This window comes from Bufo gargarizans, chromosome 5, assembly GCF_014858855.1.
Source record: "Bufo gargarizans isolate SCDJY-AF-19 chromosome 5, ASM1485885v1, whole genome shotgun sequence".
NCBI lineage: Eukaryota > Metazoa > Chordata > Amphibia > Anura > Bufonidae > Bufo > Bufo gargarizans.
This window is the reverse complement of record NC_058084.1, coordinates 461400600-461421470: the sequence shown is the minus strand read 5'-3', so window position 1 is coordinate 461421470 and position 20871 is coordinate 461400600. Positions and strand designations below refer to the sequence as shown.

At 44.0% G+C, this 20871-nt stretch overlaps 1 protein-coding gene across 1 annotated transcript in view; it reads right to left on the bottom strand.

Annotated features, from left to right (window-relative positions):
* DGKB (diacylglycerol kinase beta) overlaps positions 1 to 20871 on the bottom strand; it is a 638462-nt gene that overhangs the window by 174700 nt on the left and 442891 nt on the right. Inside the window, exon 21 of the mRNA XM_044295049.1 lies at positions 1829 to 1919. Coding sequence (XP_044150984.1) covers positions 1829 to 1919 — 91 coding nt within the window. The remainder of the gene's footprint in view (positions 1 to 1828; positions 1920 to 20871) is intronic.

Here is a 20871-nt window from a genome sequence, read left to right as displayed (position 1 = left end):
TTCCCTGTCCCTTACTGCTCGCCTTTTTCATTTTAAATATGATTTTAAATGTGATATATTCTTGAAAGTATGTCACACGTACAGTAGCGTAGGATTTGGAAGTGTATGTGGAAAAAAATGTATAACAGTATTTGTGATGAGGAAACGTTATACAGGACAGGTACCACAGGTAATGTCACAGTTTGCAGTGTCTACGGAAAAAGGTACACTGAATGTCACTGATATTTTAGAGATGCGCACAATTTAGACAGGAGATGTAGCGCGGATAATTTAACTGTCCGCAGGAGACACCGTCTATGGAAAAACTACACTGGATGTCACTGATATTTTAGGCATGTGCACACTTTACACAGAAGATGTGGCGCTGATAATTTTACTGTCCGCAGAGGCCTATTACACGATATTTAGCGCAGGATGCACAAAAAATATATATTGCTGCTGTCACACACAATAGTCCTTAAAAGGACTTTTGGGTCGCTGAAAAGTTTTTTGTATAAAAATCTTCCAATAACATTCCTTACACTGTCTGTCCCTTCCTATGCACAGCTCTCCCTAACATTGAGCAATTTAGCACAGGTTGCGCTACAAAAATGTAATGCCAGTAGCTAACATGGTTACTGGCATTACAGTGAGGGCAGTACAAACCCGCATGTTTATTGGCTGCTTAGCAGCTGTGAAACGTGCGGGGAGGAGACTCGAGCATTGCGCTCCAGCTCATGCGGTACTCGGCCGAGTACCGCCATGTGCCGAGCATAGCGATGCTCTAGCAGAACTGGTAAGGAAGATGGACCCCATCTAGTGAAAACCCTAACCAAAATCCTGACTGACTACCAGTGTGAACAGAACCCAGAGGTAGGTGAGTTCATACGCAGGAATACCTAGAGTCCTATCTAGCCCTATAGGACCCTGGTACTAATGGCAGGGATGAGACTACCTGTTCCTCCAAAAGGAAGGACGAACAGGAGTCTACCTCAGGCCCAATACAAACAAAAAGGAAATGCAACACACAGAACCCAAACAAAATACTAAAGGGAAACAAAAGACTTAACTTCAAAGAGGTAGTGGAAGAACCAGGAACTCAGCCGAGATCCATCCACAAACTATCCACAGGCACAGAAGCTATAAACCGCACACAATAGTGGGAGAGGCAACTATAAATAAGGAAGGTTAAATGACTACATAAGCAACACCTGGAGGTTAAGGGTGTGGCCATTACCAGAAACAACACAGACACCTATTAATCCACAAGGAAAACCTGTCAGATCAAACCACGTGTTGCCAGTCTCACAGATCTCCTGCCACTCACTGTCGCCGGGACGTCCGTATGTCTCAGTACGTTTGTGACAGTGCTGAACCTGAGTTACATCCTATATTATACTCCAGAGCTGCACTCACTATTCTGCTGGTGGAGTCACTGTGTACTTACATTACATAACTTATCCTGTACTGATCCTGAGTTACATTGTGTATTATACCCCAGAGCTGCACTCTCTATTCTGCTGGTGGCGCCACTGTGTACATACATTACTTATCCTGTACTGATCCTGAGTTACATCCTGTATTATACTCCAGAGCTGCACTCACTATTCTGCTGGTGCAGTCACTGTGTACATACATTACAGTACTTATCCTGTACTGATCTGAGTTACATCAAGTATTATACTCCAGAGCTACAATCACTATTCTGCTGGTGGAGTTACTATGAACATCCATAACTTATCCTGCACTAATCCCGAGTTGCATCCTGTATTATACTCCAGAGCTACATTCACAATTCTACTGGTCAACAAGTGCATACTACCGTAGTTTGTCACACAGTGTTACTCACTTCTATTTCAATTGCTTCATGAAGTTTTTTGCAAGTTGCAGAGAAAGTTTCAGACGTCCCAAATTCAAAATACCAAAATTTATTCTTCATTCTGAAAGATAAATGAAACAAAAAGTTGCTTATTTTTTTACACATGAAGTAATACGACCATTTTATAACATAATTTACATCTTTGATTTTATATTTCATGTAGATACATTCATTGGGATTTGGACACATGGGGGATAAATGTGTAATCCAATGTTCTGTATAAACTTCCTGTGTCTTCTTCTAACTATTTGTCACTCTTTATTAACATCAGGAGAAGGAAAGTTAATTGTGTGCAATGAATTGGGCATTGATGCCTGTGCTTTCCTCGCCTCCTCCTGACTTTGCTGCGTTAAAGAGAACTGACTTAAAACATAGTGGAAAGTTACAGTGAAACTGTTTTCTCACTAACATCTATTACTGTTCCATAGTATTGGTGATACTGAAATGTCCCAGGGAAGGGACCCCACGTCTTCTGTTCTCTATGATCTGGCCAGGGAGGAGATGATTGGAGCAGATGTTGCCCCGCTCCCTAGAACTGTATGATCAGGTGATCAGTTGGCTTGGCTACTAGAACCTGATATAGGTGGCAGCTTACTGACTGATATCAAAAATTACAGTCAGACATCATATAGGACATGACTATCTCTTTTTCTAACAAAGCTAAAACCAGCCCTGTACCTCACATGGATCCAGAGATCTCCCCATCCATTGCTCCAAGGGGAGTGTCCTTTCTGCTGTAGATCTTTTCCTGTAATTTGACACTGCTTCTAACAGTAGATATTCCTGGTGGCAGTTAAAGATTTAAAGGCCATGGACATGTTTAGGGCAATTATTTATGATTGTATTTTACTCATTTTGGGCTAGAAATCATTATTTCAGTTGGTCGTTAATAAAAATGATCAGCTGTTTTTGAGAACAAGGGTTAACAATCAGTCTGTTTGCAGAGTGTCACTTCTGTCCCCATAAGTTGACATGTGAGCTCATGGGAAGCTTATCTCTGATCTCCTGACCTCATAAACACTCATCAGTTTGCTAAGTGTTTAGCTTGAATGAGTGTTAATGAAGTGAGGAGATCAGAGAAAAGGCTTCACATGAGCCCTTAGCTAATAGGACTTAGAAGTGATACTTACTCAGCAAAGAGACTGATTTTTAACCCATGTAACTCAAAAACGGTTGAAAATTTTTAATAACGACCAATTAAAAAAAAAATTTTTAGCCCAAAGTGAGTAAAAAAAAAAAATGCTCAGAAGGTATGTATAGCCTTCAAACTGAGAATGTGTGACCACCTCAGCGAGGTGGACAAGAAATAGGGAAAAGAACATATGGCAGGTGGAGCTATACAAATACATTTTATTGAATATCGCAGTGGCGATGCTAAATCTTTATTACATTCCATTGCAAAAGTTATTCAGACCCAGGTGCTGGCTTGAAAAATGTAGAATATGTTTTGTGGCACAACCCCTTTAAGGTGCAATGTAGTATTACATAGGGTCCATTCATGTGAATATGTGATCATGCACTGCCGAGCCCTTCAGAACCAGAGTCATTCTATGTAGTGTTTCTTTGCTTCGGCTTATGTCAGAGGTCTCAGATTCCCTCTGTGATGTCCATATGTTCCTATAGGGCATAATGGGACAACATCTATATTTAATGCACTTCCCACAGCTGCCAGCCCTGCATACCACTGCATGGAGTAAGATATTTAAAGGGTTGTCATACTATAAGTGATGGAATATTGAGATCCAGCCAGAAGATCCTGAGAATGAAGGGGCTGTAGCTCTTTTTTTTAGCACAGGACCCAAATCACTGCAATTAACGTCAAAGCATCGCCCTGGACATAGTGTCTCAATTGAAAGTCGCCATGCTGCAGCCGTCTGCCCATCCGATGGCCGGGAGTGGCAAAGTACAGCAAATGCAGCTGTTAATTTGCTATGCTGCCCCTTTATTCTCAAGATCAGTGGGGGTCCCAGAGGTCAAGGCATATCCAAATTAGATGCCATGGGAATACCCCTGCCAGTAAGTCATAGGACATTGCTCTATCAATATCTTTAGTCAGCGCTCATTTATTATTATTTTTTGCTGTTTTTACGATCTTGCGTGGCCAGGATCTAACGCTCAACATCTCTGCCGATCAGCTGTTCTGAAGTAGCACTGTCTCTGGAACTGCACAGCGCCATCCAGTGTGTAGTGGACAGAGCTGGTTACTGCAGTGCTGCTTCCATTGAAGCGCATGGTAACTAGCTCATACAATGAACAGAGCTACGTCACCTATCTCTTTGACTGAAGAACAGCTGACGTGCCGGAGGTCGGACCCTCACCAATGAGATATGGAGGATAAACCGTCAATAGAACATTCCTGGACAACCCCTTTAAGCTTGCACACATGTAAAGATACAGCATACCCCAAATGCAAGATGCTATTTGCAAAAAATGAGGATCCCACAGGTTACTTGCAATCCATCTATTATGTAGCCTCTTATGGAGTAACCATGAGCTGCACTTCAGTGCTCAGGGACATTTTGGAAACTACTTATGCATAAAACGCGCCAGCGTGTGTTTGGAAAATTGGACACAGTTCACCGGCGGGCATGAATGGGCCTCTTTATTAGCTTATGCTTACTACTAAGTTTGCTGCAGCAGATAAAAAACAAACACGGCTAAGGTTCACTGAGAGAGCGAGGGCTTCCAGAAAAACACTCCTGGGCCCTCCGGGCTCCAGCAGGACATTTACCAAACGTGTTCATAGGGTTGTGAGATCCATAGGAAATAATAAAAGCATCGGACATTTGATGCAACGAGTTTTACATTTTTACAAATGTCATTTGTATTGTTTTACTTTTACTCTTTCATACATTTTACGTGCATCGTTTCTTTGCTCATAAAAGATTCAGAAACGCGTCGATTAAATTTGTTTTGCTATTTTGTACGTTGCAATGTTAAATATTTAATGTAAAAATACAAAATATAATAGAGCATTTCCTATTGTTTTCTTATCATTTAAAAAAAATATAGAATACATTTTTTTGGTGCTTTGAAACTTGCAGAGAACAGATAGTTCTGGGAAATAAAAGAAAAATGTCCAAGATGTTGTCTTAAAGGGCATCTGTCAGCAGCTTTGTACAGTATGACACTGGCTGGCCTGTTACATGTGAGCTTGGCAGCTGAAGCGCTCTGTGTTGGTTCCATGTTCATATGTGCCCGCATTGCTGAGAAAAATAATGTTTTATTATATGCAAATGAGTCTCTAGGTGCAATGGGGGCGTTGCCGTTACACCTAGAGGCTCAGCTCTTGCTGCAACCACAGCACCCTCTGCACTTTGATTGACAGGATCAGATGCTAATTTGCCTCTATTAACAAATAACTTTTCTCAGCAATGCGAGCACATATGAACATGGAACCAACACAGAGGCCTTCAGCTGCCAAGTGCTCATGTAACAGGTCAGCCAGTGTCATAAGGACAAAACTGCTGACAGATGCCCTTAAAATATTTTTCACTGTTGCTGTCATCAATGGGCAGATTGGCAATTGGAATCTCAGTGAAAGGGGCCACCTGATGATTTAATGAGACCAGAACCCTCAAAAACTATTCAATAGCTCAGCAGTGTTATCTACTGTATGTGGTAGAGCGCACACAGTAGTGTTATCAGTGTCACCGATCACACATTGTAGTGTTAGGATGGGTTTGCATCAGCGTTAGCTAATTCCATTACACTGGGGTTACAACAAAATATAATGGAATTTTAGGACGGAATGCAAAACAGAACCCATTCCATTTTGCTCCATCCTAATACATTCCTTTGGGCACAAATAACGGTTCCGTTTTTTTTTCTGTTATGTATGACGGAAAAAAAAAGTCCTATCGTCAGTTCCTTTCTGCATTCCATCTTAAGAGTCTGTTATATTCTGTTATAGTATATATTCCGTTATAGTATATATTCCGTTAAGACTGTAGTGTTATTAGTGTGGTAGACCACGTACAATAGTATTATTAGGGTGATAGACCGCATGCTGTAGTAGTATCACTGTGGTAGACAACAATATACTGTAGTATTATCACTGCTGTAGACTGCACGCTGTAGTATTATTACTGTGGTAGACCACACGCTGTAGTAGTATCATTGTGGTAGACAACAATATACTGTAGTATTATTACTGTGGTAGACAACAATATACTGTAGTATTGTGTTAGACCGCACGCTGTAGTATTATCACTGTGGTAGAATGCACGCTGTAGTAATGTCAATGTGGTAGACCGCACGCTGTAGTATTATCATTGGGGTAGACAACACACTGTAGTATTATCAGTGTGGAAGACTGCACACTGTAGTATTATCAGTGTGGTAGACCGCACGCTGTAGTAATGTCACTGTAGTAGACCGCACGCTGTAGTATTATCACTGTAGTAAACCGCACGCTGTAGTATTATCACTGTGGTAAACCGCACGTTGCAGTATTATCACTGTGGTAGACTGCACGCTCTAGTATTATAACTTTGGTAGACTGCACACTGTAGTATTATCACTTTGGTAGACCGCATGCTGTAGTATTATCACTGTTGTAGACTGCACGCTGTAGTATTATCACTGTGGTAGACTACACACTGTAGTATTATCACTGAGGTAGACTGCACGCTGTAGTATTATCAATGTGGTAGACCGCACACTGTAGTATTATCATTGTGGTAGACCGCACGCTGTAGTATTATCACTGTGGTAGACCACACGCTGTAGTATTATCACTGTGGTAGACCGCATGCTGTAGTATTATCACTGTGGTAGACCACACGCTGTAGCATTATCACTGTGGTAGACCGCATGCTGTAGTATTATCACTGTGGTAGACCACACGCTGTAGTATTATCACTGTGGTAGACCACACGCTGTAGCATTATCACTGTGGTAGACCACACGCTGTAGTATTATCACTGTGGTAGACTGCATGCTGTAGTGTTATCAGGGTGGTAGACCGCACGCTGTAGTGTTATCAGGGTGGTAGACCACACGCTGTAGTGTTATTAGGGTGGTAGACTGCACGCTGTAGAGTTATCAGGGTGGTAGACCGCACGCTGTAGTGTTATCAGGGTGGTAGACTGCACGCTGTAGTGTTAACAGGGTGGTATACTGCACGCTGTAGTGTTAACAGGGTGGTAGACCGCACGCTGTAGTGTTATTAGGGTGGTAGACCGCACGCTGTAGTATTATCAGGGTGGTAGACTGCACACTGTAGTGTTATCAGGGTGGTAGTCCGCACTCTGTAGCGTTATTAGGGTGGTAGACCGCACGCTGTAGTGTTATCAGGGTGGTATACTGCATGCTGTAGTGTTATCAGGGTGGTAGACCGCACGCTGTAGTGTTATCAGGGTGGTAGACTGCACTCTGTAGTGTTATTAGGGTGTTAGACTGCACGCTGTAGTGTTATTAGGGTGGTAGACCGCACGCTGTAGTGTTATTAGGGTGGTAGACCGCACGCTGTAGTGTTATTAGGGTGGTAGACTGCACGCTGTAATGTTATCAGGGTGGTAGACTGCATGCTGTAGTGTTATCAGGGTGGTAGACTGCACGCTGTAGTGTTATCAGGGTGGTAGACTGCACTCTGTAGCGTTATTAGGGTGGTAGACTGCACGCTGTAGTGTTATCACGGTGGTAGACTGCACTCTGTAGCGTTATTAGGGTGGTAGACTGCATGCTGTAGTATTATCAGGGTGTTATACTGCACGCTGTAGTGTTATCAGGGTGGTAGACCGCACGCTGTAGTATTATTAGGGTGGTAGACCGCACACTGTAGTATTATCAGGGTGTTATACTGCACGCTGTAGTGTTATCAGGGTGGTAGACCGCACGCTGTAGTATTATCAGGGTGTTATACTGCACGCTGTAGTGTTATCAGGGTGGTAGACTGCACGCTGTAGTATTATCAGGGTGTTATACTGCACGCTGTAGTGTTATCAGGGTGGTAGACCGCACGCTGTAGTATTATTAGGGTGGTAGACCGCACGCTGTAGTGTTATTAGGGTGGTAGACCGCACGCTGTAGTGTTATTAGGGTGGTAGACCGCACGCTGTAGTATTATCAGGGTGTTATACTGCACGCTGTAGTGTTATCAGGGTGGTAGACCGCACACTGTAGTATTATTAGGGTGGTAGACCGCACGCTGTAGTGTTATTAGGGTGGTAGACCGCACGCTGTAGTGTTATTAGGGTGGTAGACCGCACGCTGTAGTATTATCAGGGTGGTAGACCGCACGCTGTAATGTTATCAGGGTGTTATACTGCACACTGTAGTGTTATCAGGGTGGTAGACCGCACACTGTAGTATTATTAGGGTGGTAGACCGCACGCTGTAGTGTTATCAGGGTGGTAGACCGCACACTGTAGTATTATTAGGGTGGTAGACCGCACGCTGTAGTATTATTAGGGTGGTAGACCGCACGTTGTAGTATTATTAGGGTGGTAGACTGCACGTTGTAGTATTATTAGGGTGGTAGACTGTACATGGTAATCAACTTGTCTTTACTATAATTTTACTATAACTGTAAAGTCTTAAAAAAATAAAATAGAAATTGCACATCATTGGGGTAGATTTACTAATCCTGCACCAGATTGACCGCAGGCGCTCAGGCTGGATGATAAATCCGGTGCACGGCTAATCACTTTACTCCACCTGTTGGTTTTCTTATTTTATGCCAAAATATTACTGCCTCTTGGCACAGATTGTTTCATTGATGCCCTGCCCCTTCCTCCTGTCATGCCCTTTGACCTTGAAACCACACCCCTTGTCTAGTGGGGCGCAAACAGTGTTTATAGCACATAATAATTGGGATGCACCTCTTCACCCCCCGCAAATTGAGACATTTTTCCCACACATTTAGCCAGTGGCATAGCGGGTAGTGATTGCGGGCTGCCCACTTGACTACGAGACTTTATTCATGACCCTGCAGTTCAATTAGAAAGGCAAAAATAGAAACCCAAATCTGAACAGTCGTTTATATGCATCGGTTATGCAGACCCAGGTAGATTAACCCTTTAACTTAATGATTTCCAAAAACGGCATGCTATTATAGCATCTAAATACTCCTTGTGACCTTCTATTTATAGGGAAATTGCTGCCTATTTTAAGACTCGGGCAAATCTATTCCTGGTACTGGTTTATTCTATGGTTCTTCTAAGGTCACTAGGTACATATTCTACAGCTATTTATTGCATTATGGAAAATGCAGATTTACATGGATTCTGAGTAAATGATGTTATCATGGATGTGAGTGTATCTGAGCTGGCACCGTCATTGTTGTGGGGTCTATGGAGGAGCCAATCAGGGAATGGATGAGCACAGGTTTCCGGATTACAAAGGCTGGAGAGGAAATGCGATGAAAGTTGGGATCAGGTTACGGTACTGGGAGCTGAATAGTCCTGTATGGGAACGGAATGGAGGCCTGACCCAAAACCAGGAGCGGGGACTGCTAGAGGCACAACTTGAAACTTCTGTGCCACAATGCAAATTTAGTAATAGGGTCTCCATTTACCACGCGCTATACATGCTATACAGACCAGAGTTAAGTGAATTTCTTGAAATATGTTTAGTGTCCGCTCTAGCTACTTTTTCCCAAAAAGTTGAGCCCAAATCAAACATGCTTCAATTGCCTTAAAATTGGTATATAACACTCTGTTCTCCTGATCTCTTACTTCTGTTGGCATCAGAGAGGCTTAGCGTTCTTTTCTTTTTGAAAGGAAAGCTAATTTACTGTCACGAGGGTGTCAAGAGCCACGTCTGACTCCGTTATACCCGGGGTCAGGAAGTCGCAGCGGGTGGCTGCGTGCTCTATGTCTAAAGATCACGTTGTTTCTTAGTGATTGTTTTCTGTGTTTGCCTTGCAATCCTTTTTGTCTCACTCAGGGATCCGTAGCTTCTCCTCCTCAGCTGTTTCTTGTCTGTCACTCCCAACCTCCTTATATTCTCCTCTCACACTTCTCTAGTTGCCAGTTATAGAGCTTCCTGCCTGGACTATCTATACTGACCCACTGGAGCTGTGAATCCTGGTTGTTGTTCCAGAGTGCTTACCCTCCGGATCCCTGTTGGGCTTTTTGTTGTCTCCTGTTGTCGCCCACCTGGGATTATATGTTTAGTCTGTATTGTCTGTCCTCCCCTTGGTGTTTTCCTTTAGAGCTAGTGGTGCGGACTAGTGTTCCCACCGCCCTGTTCACTATCTAGGGCTCATCTTAGGGAAAGCCAGGGTTTTAGGCACGTGATCGGCGTACGGGTGAGGAACCCGTCTAGGGACGTCAGGGCAGCCAGGTGCCAGCCGCAAGGTGAGTCAGGGGTCACCACCTTCCCTCTCACTTGGGCAGGGCCTTCCTCTTTCCCTCCCTCTGTGTCACGTATGTGATAGTCACGCCGATCGTGATATTATAACTGGCCCTTATTTTTTGGGGAGAAAAAAATAAATAATTTTTTTTTTTTCTCTCTACTTAGAATCCAATATGGATCCTATTGCTGCTTTGGCAAAACAGCTTCAAGGCCTGTCTTTGGAGGTGGCAGGATTGAAGGCGTCTGTCCTCCAACAACAGCAGCAAATGCAGCAGACCGCAAGCCCAGCGGTTGCTATGGGTAACCAGGTTGTTACAGAACCCAAGGTTGTTCTTCCTGACAGATTTTCTGGGGGAAGGGACAAATTTGTGACGTTCCGTGAGGCCTGCAAATTATATTTTAAGCTGCGCCCTTACTCCTCAGGTAATGAAGAACAGCGGGTGGGGATTGTTATTTCCCTGCTTCAGGGGGACCCGCAATCCTGGGCGTTCTCGTTACCCCCTGGTTCCCAGGCTCTCCGGTCAGTGGAGGGATTTTTTGGGGCTTTGGGTCTCATATATGATGACCCTGACCGAGTCGCCCTGGCTGAGTCGAAGTTACGGAGACTCCTACAGGGAGATCGGCCAGCAGAGGAATATTGCTCAGAGTTCCGTAGGTGGGCTACGGATACTCAGTGGAACGACCCGGCTCTCAGGAGTCAGTTCTGCTCTGGGTTATCTGAAAGGGTTAAGGATGCGCTGGCGCTGTATGAGACCCCCCTTTCCCTTGATGCTGTTATGTCCCTCTCTATCAGAATAGATAGACGTCTTAGGGAGAGATCGAAAATTCCTGAGCAATCGGTAACCTCTCCCAAGCAGCAGTTAGTCTGTACTGACTTAGATGAGCCTATGCAGCTAGGAGGAACTTCTCGTCAGGTCCGTCCTCCTGAGGTTCGCCGTAGGTGGGGGGCTTGTTTTTTCTGTGGGGGGAGGGGTCATTTCATTAATGTCTGTCCCTCCTTTCTCAAAAACAAAAGACCGTCGGAAAACTACTAACCCCAGGCTGTGCGGAGGATGTCAGCCGGGGGGTATACGTTTCCTCCATACGAACATCTCAATTTGTGTTGCCAGCGGTTATTGTTTTTGGTGTTAAGACGGAGTCTATTTCTTTTTTTCTAGACAGTGGAGCAGGGGTAAATTTGATAGATGCCCATTTTGCCCGCACTATGGGTTTGTCTCTCTGTACGCTGCAGAGACCTATTCCCATATTCGCTATTGATTCTGCTCCTCTGTCTCAGAGAAACCTCACTCACATTGTCCATAACTTACACCTTCGGGTAGGGGACCACCATAATGAGTGTCTTTCATGTTACATTCTGGAGGGCCTTCCCTCTCCTGTGGTATTGGGTCTTCCCTGGTTGGTAGCGCACAATCCAGTGGTGGATTGGCAGGCCAGGGAGATATTGGAGTGGAGTGAGCATTGCAGAGAGAATTGCTTAAATAACAATTGCTTAATCGCCTCCATAGCTTCCCTACCTACATTTATTTCGGACTTTGAGGACGTTTTTTCTGAAAAGGGTTGTCAGAAGCTACCACCTCATCGTCCTTATGATTGCCCGGTTAACCTGATTCCCGGTGCAAAATTACCCAAGTCCAGGTTGTATAATCTTTCGGGTCCCGAGAGACAAGCCATGAAAGATTATATCTCCGAGAGTCTGGCTAAGGGACACATCAGACCCTCTTCTTCACCCGTGGCTGCAGGGTTTTTCTTTGTTAAAAAGAAAGATGGGGGCCTGCGTCCTTGCCTAGATTTCCGTGAGCTAAACCGGATAACCATCCGAGACCCATACCCTCTTCCTCTCATTCCTGACCTTTTTAATCAGATTGCGGGTGCTAGGTGGTTCTCCAAACTTGATCTTAGGGGGGCCTACAATCTGATTCGTATCAAGGAAGGGGATGAGTGGAAGACAGCTTTTAACACCCCTGAGGGGCATTATGAAAATTTAGTCATGCCTTTCGGTCTGACCAATGCCCCTGCTGTCTTCCAACATTTCGTTAATGATATTTTTAGTCATCTCATCGGCAGGTTTGTAGTCATATACCTAGATGATATCTTAATTTATTCGGCTGATCTGAAAACACATGAAGTACATGTCAGGCAAGTACTGCAGGTCCTACGGACGAATAAATTATATGCGAAAATTGAAAAATGTGTCTTCGCCGTTCAGGAAATACAGTTCCTGGGATATCTATTATCTGCTTCAGGTTTCCGTATGGATCCTAGGAAGGTCCAGGCAATTTTAGATTGGGATCTTCCTGAGAACCTTAAAGCTCTACAACGGTTTTTGGGTTTCGCAAATTTCTATAGAAAGTTCATTAAAAATTATTCAGTGATCGTTAAACCCCTTACTGACATGACTAGGAAGGGGACTGATTTTTCTAAATGGTCTGACGCCGCTAAAATTGCATTTTCCTCTCTAAAAGAGAGATTTACCTCGGCACCTGTTCTAATTCAACCTGATGTCTCCCAGCCTTTTATTGTTGAAGTAGATGCGTCAGAGGTGGGAGTGGGGGCTGTATTGTCTCAGGGTCCGTCTCCTGGCAAATGGCGTCCTTGCGCTTTCTTTTCCAAAAAGTTATCTACAGCAGAAAAGAACTATGATATTGGAAATAGGGAACTGTTGGCGATTAAACTGGCGTTTGAAGAGTGGCGTCACTTCTTAGAGGGAGCAATCCACCCCGTCACGGTGATTACGGATCACAAAAACCTTCTGTACCTAGAATCGGCTAAGCGTCTCACCCCTAGACAAGCTAGGTGGTCGCTATTCTTTACCAGATTTAACTTTGTAATCACCTATCGTCCTGGGGCAAAAAATACCAAGGCAGACGCATTATCTCGTAGTTTCCCTGGAGGGGGTAATGTTAGTGATCCGGTACCTATTTTACAAAGAGGAGTGGTTGTCTCTGCTGTACACTCTGTTCTAGAGGGAAAGGTGTTAGAGGCCCAGGGGGACGCCCCGGCCTCTTGCCCCTCAGAGAAATTGTTTGTACCGTTAAACCTGCGTCTTGAATTATTAAAGGAACATCATAATTCGGCACTTGCTGGGCACCCGGGTAGTAAAGCAACCTTGGAGCTATTGTCTCGTCGTTTTTGGTGGCCAAGGTTGCGTCAGGATGTAATGGATTTCGTGTCTACTTGTTCTACTTGTGCACGCGCGAAAGTCTCTCATACACGTCCAGCAGGGTCTTTATTGCCACTTTTCATCCCCAATAGGCCATGGACACATCTATCAATGGATTTCATCACTGACTTACCTTTGTCTGCGGGTAAAACAGTTATCTTGGTAGTAGTAGACAGGTTTAGCAAAATGGTACACTTTATTGCGCTACCCGCACTTCCTAATGCTAAGACTCTTGCTCAGGTGTTTATCAGTGAAATCGTGAAGCTTCACGGGGTCCCTTCCGATGTGGTTTCGGATCGGGGAACCCAGTTTATTTCTAAGTTTTGGAAAGCTTTTTGTTCCCGTTTGGGGGTACACTTGTCCTTTTCCTCAGCTTTCCATCCTCAGTCGAATGGACAGACTGAGCGTACCAACCAAAACCTAGAAACATATTTAAGGTGTTTTGTGTCTGAAAACCAAGAGGTGTGGTCATCATATTTACCGTTAGCCGAGTTTGCCATAAATAATCGCTGTCAGGAATCCACTGGCAAGTCACCATTTCTTGGTGCATACGGTTTTCATCCCCAATTTTGTACTTTCAAAGAGGGGGGGTCTTCTGGGGTTCCCGAAGAGGAACGGTTTTCTTCATCTCTTTCATCGGTATGGCAGAAGGTGCAAGCTAACTTGAAAAATATGAGTGGTAAATATAAATGCATGGCCGATAAGAAACGGTCGCCAGGTCCGGACCTAGGAGTGAATGACTATGTGTGGTTGTCTACTAGGAATATTAAGTTGAAGGTTCCCTCTTGGAAACTGGGTCCTAGGTTCATTGGTCCTTATAAAATAGTAGCCGTCATTAACCCTGTGGCTTTTCGCCTGGAGCTACCTCAGACTTTTAAGATCCATAACGTCTTCCATAAGTCGTTACTCAAGAAGTATGTTCCACCTCTAGAACCATCACCGCTGCCACCTCCTCCTGTTATTGTGGATGGTAATCTGGAGTTTCAAATATCCAGAATTGTTGATTCTCGTCGGGTCCGCCGCTCTCTTCAGTATCTGGTGCATTGGAGGGGTTACGGTCCCGAGGAAAGAATGTGGGTTCCAGCGTCAGAGGTAAACGCCAACAGGTTAATTCAGGCTTTCCATGCCTCTCATCCTGAGAGACCTGGTCCTGAGTGTCCGGAGGCCCCTCGTGAAAGGGGGGGTACTGTCACGAGGGTGTCAAGAGCCACGTCTGACTCCGTTATACCCGGGGTCAGGAAGTCGCAGCGGGTGGCTGCGCGCTCTATGTCTAAAGATCACGTTGTTTCTTAGTGATTGTTTTCTGTGTTTGCCTTGCAATCCTTTTTGTCTCACTCAGGGATCCGTAGCTTCTCCTCCTCAGCTGTTTCTTGTCTGCCACTCCCAACCTCCTTATATTCTCCTCTCACACTTCTCTAGTTGCCAGTTATAGAGCTTCCTGCCTGGACATCTATACTGACCCACTGGAGCTGTGAATCCTGGTTGTTGTTCCAGAGTGCTACCCTCCGGATCCCTGTTGGGCTTTTTGTTGTCTCCTGTTGTCGCCCACCTGGGATTATATGTTTAGTCTGTATTGTCTGTCCTCCCCTTGGTGTTTTCCTTTAGAGCTAGTGGTGCGGACTAGTGTTCCCACCGCCCTGTTCACTATCTAGGGCTCATCTTAGGGAAAGCCAGGGTTTTAGGCACGTGATCGGCGTACGGGTGAGGAACCCGTCTAGGGACGTCAGGGCAGCCAGGTGCCAGCCGCAAGGTGAGTCAGTGGTCACCACCTTCCCTCTCACTTGGGCAGGGCCTTCCTCTTTCCCTTCCTCTGTGTCACGTATGTGATAGTCACGCCGATCGTGATATTTACATACCATAGGGTCTCTGGGAAAATAGTCAAAATTAGCTTTCCTTCCAAAAGAAAAGAAAGCCGAGAAGTAAGAAATGTTAATTTGCATAGATTTCTCTTCATCTCTCTCTCTCTATCTCGTCACAAGAAATTTGGGATGAATTCTGAATAGGTAGAATCAATTCACTCATCTTTCATGCACACCTTTCACAGCAAGACAGAGGCAAAAAGGATTCTCCGTTGGCTAAACAATATTTGACATAAGTTTTCCCAGTATTAACATAGCCTAATACTGACCACATACTATAGTGGTCTTAACACTGCTACGCAGTGCCTCATGGTTCCTACAAAACACTGGACTGGTGAATACATACAGTGTCTAGTTAATATGACTAGCACAGTACTCAAAAAATGCTGTCATATAATGCAGAAATAAAACTATGACCATATGAAGAGTTTTCCACAAGTAAGTGGACAGGAGGTCATAGAAGCTCCAAAAATATAGACATCTAAGGCCTTTTGCCAATTACCAGTATATAATCCAGGAGTTGAGAACGTTTTTGACTTGATGGTTGAGTGCTGGTATTCGTCTTTCTGATGGATCTTCCCCATGGAATACTCTAGGTAAGGTTTAGTTCACAACTTGTTAACACCCTTCCATCAGAGGTATACATCTGGAATATCTCCTGATTTATAAGTCTGACAGAAGACTGTGATGTATAGACATAGAGTGTTTAAAACAGGTTTTTTCAAAAAGTTCAAATTCTAACGGATCTAAATCTTTTGTGGTTCAATTTGGAAAAATCAAGGACAGCAAGAAAGACTTCTCCAGGTGCTCAAAACACTTTCAGTTTGGCCAGAATTTATTTGGACCACAATCAAATTGCACAGACAATTCAGCTGAATCAGAACAGAACAAAATTTTATGATGTTGCCTCATCTCTAACTAGGTCTAGGGGGGAAATTGTATTCTTTGTCTTCTATTTGTAATGTTTTGATATATTAATTAATAAAGATAATCAATTTAAAAAAAACTAGGTCTTTTCCCAGCACATATACAGTACTGTACAGAAGTTTCAGGCAGTTTTGGAAAAAATGCTGCAAAGTAAGAATGCTTTAAAAAAGAAAAGTGCTAATATTTTAAATTTACATTTATTCTGCAGCAGGACAATGACCCCACACATACAGACAATGTCATTAAGAACTATCTTCAGGGTAAAAAAGAACCAGGAGTCCTGGAAGTGATTTTATTGCCCCCACAGACCCCTGATCTCATCAACCAGTCATTTCATCGACCAGTCTGTCTGGGATTACTTGAAGAGACAGAAGGATTTTAGCAAGCCTACATCCACAGAAGATCTTGGGTTAGTTATTCAAGATGTTTGTAACAGCTACTGAGTTCCTTCACAAACTTTTTGCAAATGTACCTGATGGCTGTTTTGAAGGGAAAGGGTGGTCATACCAAATGGTGATTGGGTTACAGAAAGTGGCGGTAACAAACAGGTTTGTGTAATGACCGGCAACACACACAGGGAGGAAAACAGGGAAAGCCCTGCACAAGGGAGAGGGAAAGGTGGTGACCCCTAACTCACCTTGCAGCTGGTACCTGCCTGCCCTGACGTCCCTAGACGGGTTCCTCACCCGTGCGGCGATCACGTGCCTAAACCCTGGCTTTCCCTGAAATGAGCCCTAGATAATGAACGGGCCGGTGGGATCGCTAGTCCTCACCACTGCACTAAGAGGGAAACACCAGGGAGAGGACAGACAAACACAGACAAACACAAACACCCAGGTGGACGGCAACAATTGTCCACAAAGGTCCAACAGGGATCCGGAGGGTAGCGTTCTAAGGCAACACTCAGAGAACGCAGCAACACAGCTCCAGTGGGTCAGAATAGATGTCCAGGCAGGAAGCTCTATATCTGGCAACCAGAGAAGTGTGAGAGGGGAATATAAGGAGGATTGGGAGTGCTGGACAAGGAACAGCTGAGAGAAGGAGCTACGGATCCCTGAGTGAGCCAAAAGGGTTTGTAAAGCAAACCCAGAAAGCTACAATGAGGAAACTTCCCTATCTGACATAGAGCGTGCAGCCAACCGCTGCGACCTCCTGACCCCGGGTACAACGGAGTCAGGCGTGGCTCTTGACACCCTCGTGACAGTTTGACTTTGGGCTAATCCTAAGGGCTTTATCCTGGCAGTACCCTGGTTTTAAACCTTTAACCCCTATTAAGGGATCTAAATTTCACAGAAGGGGTGCCACCAGGCTGCTTTCTCTTGGAGTAGTACTTGTATGGTTGACAGCTGACTCATGAGGGTCGGAGACACTGGTGTGGAGCACAGAGGGATCTGACAAAACAGAGGGTTCAGGGCAGGCAGAATATGTGCAAATCAGTGAAAGAGATCTGGGGTTAAGGCAGGCAGCAAAGGATCAAATTGGTAATCAGGCTCAGGTCAGAGTCAGGAATCAGGCAGAGGACAGTACATGAGCAGAAAACAGAACATAACACCTTGCACAGCGAGTAGAAAACTAGATCAACCTATTGCTCAGGAACCTTAAATATCCTGGAGTAACCAGCCATAGGCTAGGAAAGAATTTGGATGAGTGTGTGCTGGCGCTTTAAGACACATGCAGCACGTGTGCGTTCTATGGGCAGAGTGAGCAGACCAGGCTACCAAAGATAGAGGGCAGGATTCCGGAGGGCAGCCCGCTGCTGAAGGGAAGAGGAAGGGACAGTAAGTCCGCTGGACCAGGGGCAACCACAGGAGGGTGAGTGGAGCAGCACCCGTGCCCACCTGGGAGAGCGTAATAGCGGCGACCATGGGCCTCCATAGTAACAATTGGATTTAGATTTCTCTTTTCTTCATTCACTATGCATTTTGTTAATAGATTAAAATAAACTATTAACACTCCTATTTTAAGGCATTATTATTTAGCAGTATTTTCCCCCACCTGCTTAAATCTTTTGCACGGTACTGTAGGTCCAACACGTGATACAAAAACAAGACATAGGGATTCAGAGGAGGCCAAAGAGAGACATCACTCTCAGTAGATCAGGTTTTGCTGAATGTGTTCCTTGATATCAGCAAATACCAACTTGAAGCCCTGTTGACGGACATGTCAATTAACCACTAAATTTTAATTTGTACATTTTGAGCTTAGACCTCTATAAAGTAACTAAATGAACCTTGTAAATGAATTGAAGAGCAACCTCGAACCGAGTAGTGAATTTAATCTGGAAAGTTTCAGCGGGCTCCAGGATTTTTATTACCTCCAAGTAAAGAGGCGAGCGTGTTCCGTTCAGCTATCTACTCTCCATGTATCACATAAGGCTGATCTATGGAGCTGTCTGGAAACAGTTGTTGCTGATGAACTAATTCTACTTTTAAATTGGTCTTGTGGCTTTTGGCAAGCATCTGTTTTGATAATTGAAGAGTCCAGCTTAAGCACCAGTGGAAAACTGTTCCTAACAAGCTCTCCGCGGTTACTAACTGCGTTCTAATTGAAGTGCTTGAACAAAATGTTACAAACCTGATTTGTACTTTACTCTGCAGTAAGATGCTGTATGAGCTGAATAAACAGGTGAATACTAAATACTATTTTAATGCCGCAACAAAACCGAAGACATTGTCGTCAAAAGAGACAGAAGACCAGTTGGGTAATGAACAAAATACACACTTTTATGCTTAGGAAGAATATGCCTCAATGGGACGTCCATACCCTGTAGTGACTCAGGGCCAGAGACTCGAAAATCAGACCTTGATTTGGACTTAAAGAGGGCCTTTCACCCCTCCTGACATGTCTGTTTTAATAGCGTCATGCATCCCCCATGTAATAACAATTCTGGAGCATCTATTCTTATATCTGTATGTTGTGCCATTCCTCTATTATTTCTACTAGAAGTTATGAATGAATTGCTATTAGCTTTCAGTAAGGGTACAGAGGGGAGGTAACAAGTTGGGCATATGTACCAGCACAGACTCACTCTATCCAATCAGTGCTGCCATTTTCAGACTGTGCAGGTACACCCCCCAACTTGTTACCTCCTCTCTGTACCCTTACTGCAGACTGCTAGCAATTATTCATAACTTCTAAAATAAATAATAGAGGAATGGCACAACATACAGTCGTGGCCAAAAGTTTTGAGAATTACATAAATATTGGAAATTGGAAAAGTTGCTGCTTAAGTTTTTATAATAGCAATTTGAATATACTCCAGAATGTTATGAAGAGTGATCAGATGAATTGCATAAGCCTTCTTTGCCATGAAAATTAACTTAATCCCCAAAAAACCTTTCCACTGCATTTCATTGCTGTCATTAAAGGACCTGCTGAGATCATTTCAGTAATCATCTTGTTAACTCAGGTGAGAATGTTGACGAGCACAAGGCTGGAGATCATTATGTCAGGCTGATTGGGTTAAAATGGCAGACTTGACCTGTTAAAAGAAGGGTGATGCTTGAAATCATTGTTCTTCCATTGTTAACCATGGTGACCTGCAAAGAAACGCGTGCAGCCATCATTGCATTGCATAAAAATGGCTTCATAGGCAAGGATATTGTGGCTACTAAGATTGCACCTCAATCAACCATTTATAGGATCATCAAGAACTTCAAGGAAAGAGGTTAAATTCTTGTTAAGAAGGCTTCAGGGTGTCCAAGAAAGTCCAGCAAGCGCCAGGATCGTCTCCTAAAGAGGATTCAGCTGCGGGATCGGAGTGCCACCAGTGCAGAGCTTGCTCAGGAATGGCAGCAGGCAGGTGTGAGCGCATCTGCACGCACAGTGAGGCGAAGACTTTTGGAAGATGGCCTGGTGTCAAGAAGGGCAGCAAAGAAGCCACTTCTCTCCAAAAAAAAACATCAGGGACAGATTTATCTTCTACAGAAAATATGGTGAATGGACTGCTGAGGACTGGGGCAAAGTCATTTTCTCCGATGAAGCCTCTTTCCGATTGTTTGGGGCATCAGGAAAAAGACTTGTCCAGAGAAGAAAAGGTGAGCACTACCATCAGTCCTGTGTCATGCCAACAGTAAAGCATCCTGAGACCATTCATGTATTGGGTTGCTTCTCATCCAAGGGAGTGGGCTCACTCACAATTTTGCCCAAAAACACAGCCATGAATAAAGAATGGTGCCAAAACATCTTTCAACAGCAACTTCTTCCAACAATCCAACAACAGTTTGGTAAAGAACAATGCATTTTCCAGCATGATGGAGCACCGTGCCATAAGGCAAAAGTGATAACTAAGTGGCTCTGGGACCAAAACGTAGAAATTTTGGGTCCATGGCCTGGAAACTCCCCAGATCTTAATCCCATTGAGAACTTGTGGTCAATCCTCAAGAGGCGGGTGGACAAACAAAAACCCACTAATTCTGATGAACTCCAAGAAGTGATTATGAAAGAATGGGTTGCTATCAGTCAAGAATTGGCCCAGAAATTGATTGAGAGCATGCCCAGTCGAATTGCAGAGGTCCTGAAAAAGAAGGGCCAACACTGCAAATACTGACTCTTTGCATAAATGTCATGTAATTGTCGATAAATGCCTTTGAAACGTATGAAGTGCGTGTAATTATATTTCACTACATCACAGAAACAACTGAAACAAAGATCTAAAAGCAGTTTAGCAGCAAACTTTGTGAAAACTAATATTTGTGTCATTCTCAAAACTTTTGGCCAAGACTGTAGAGCCATAAGAATAGAAGCTCCAGAATTGTTAGTACATG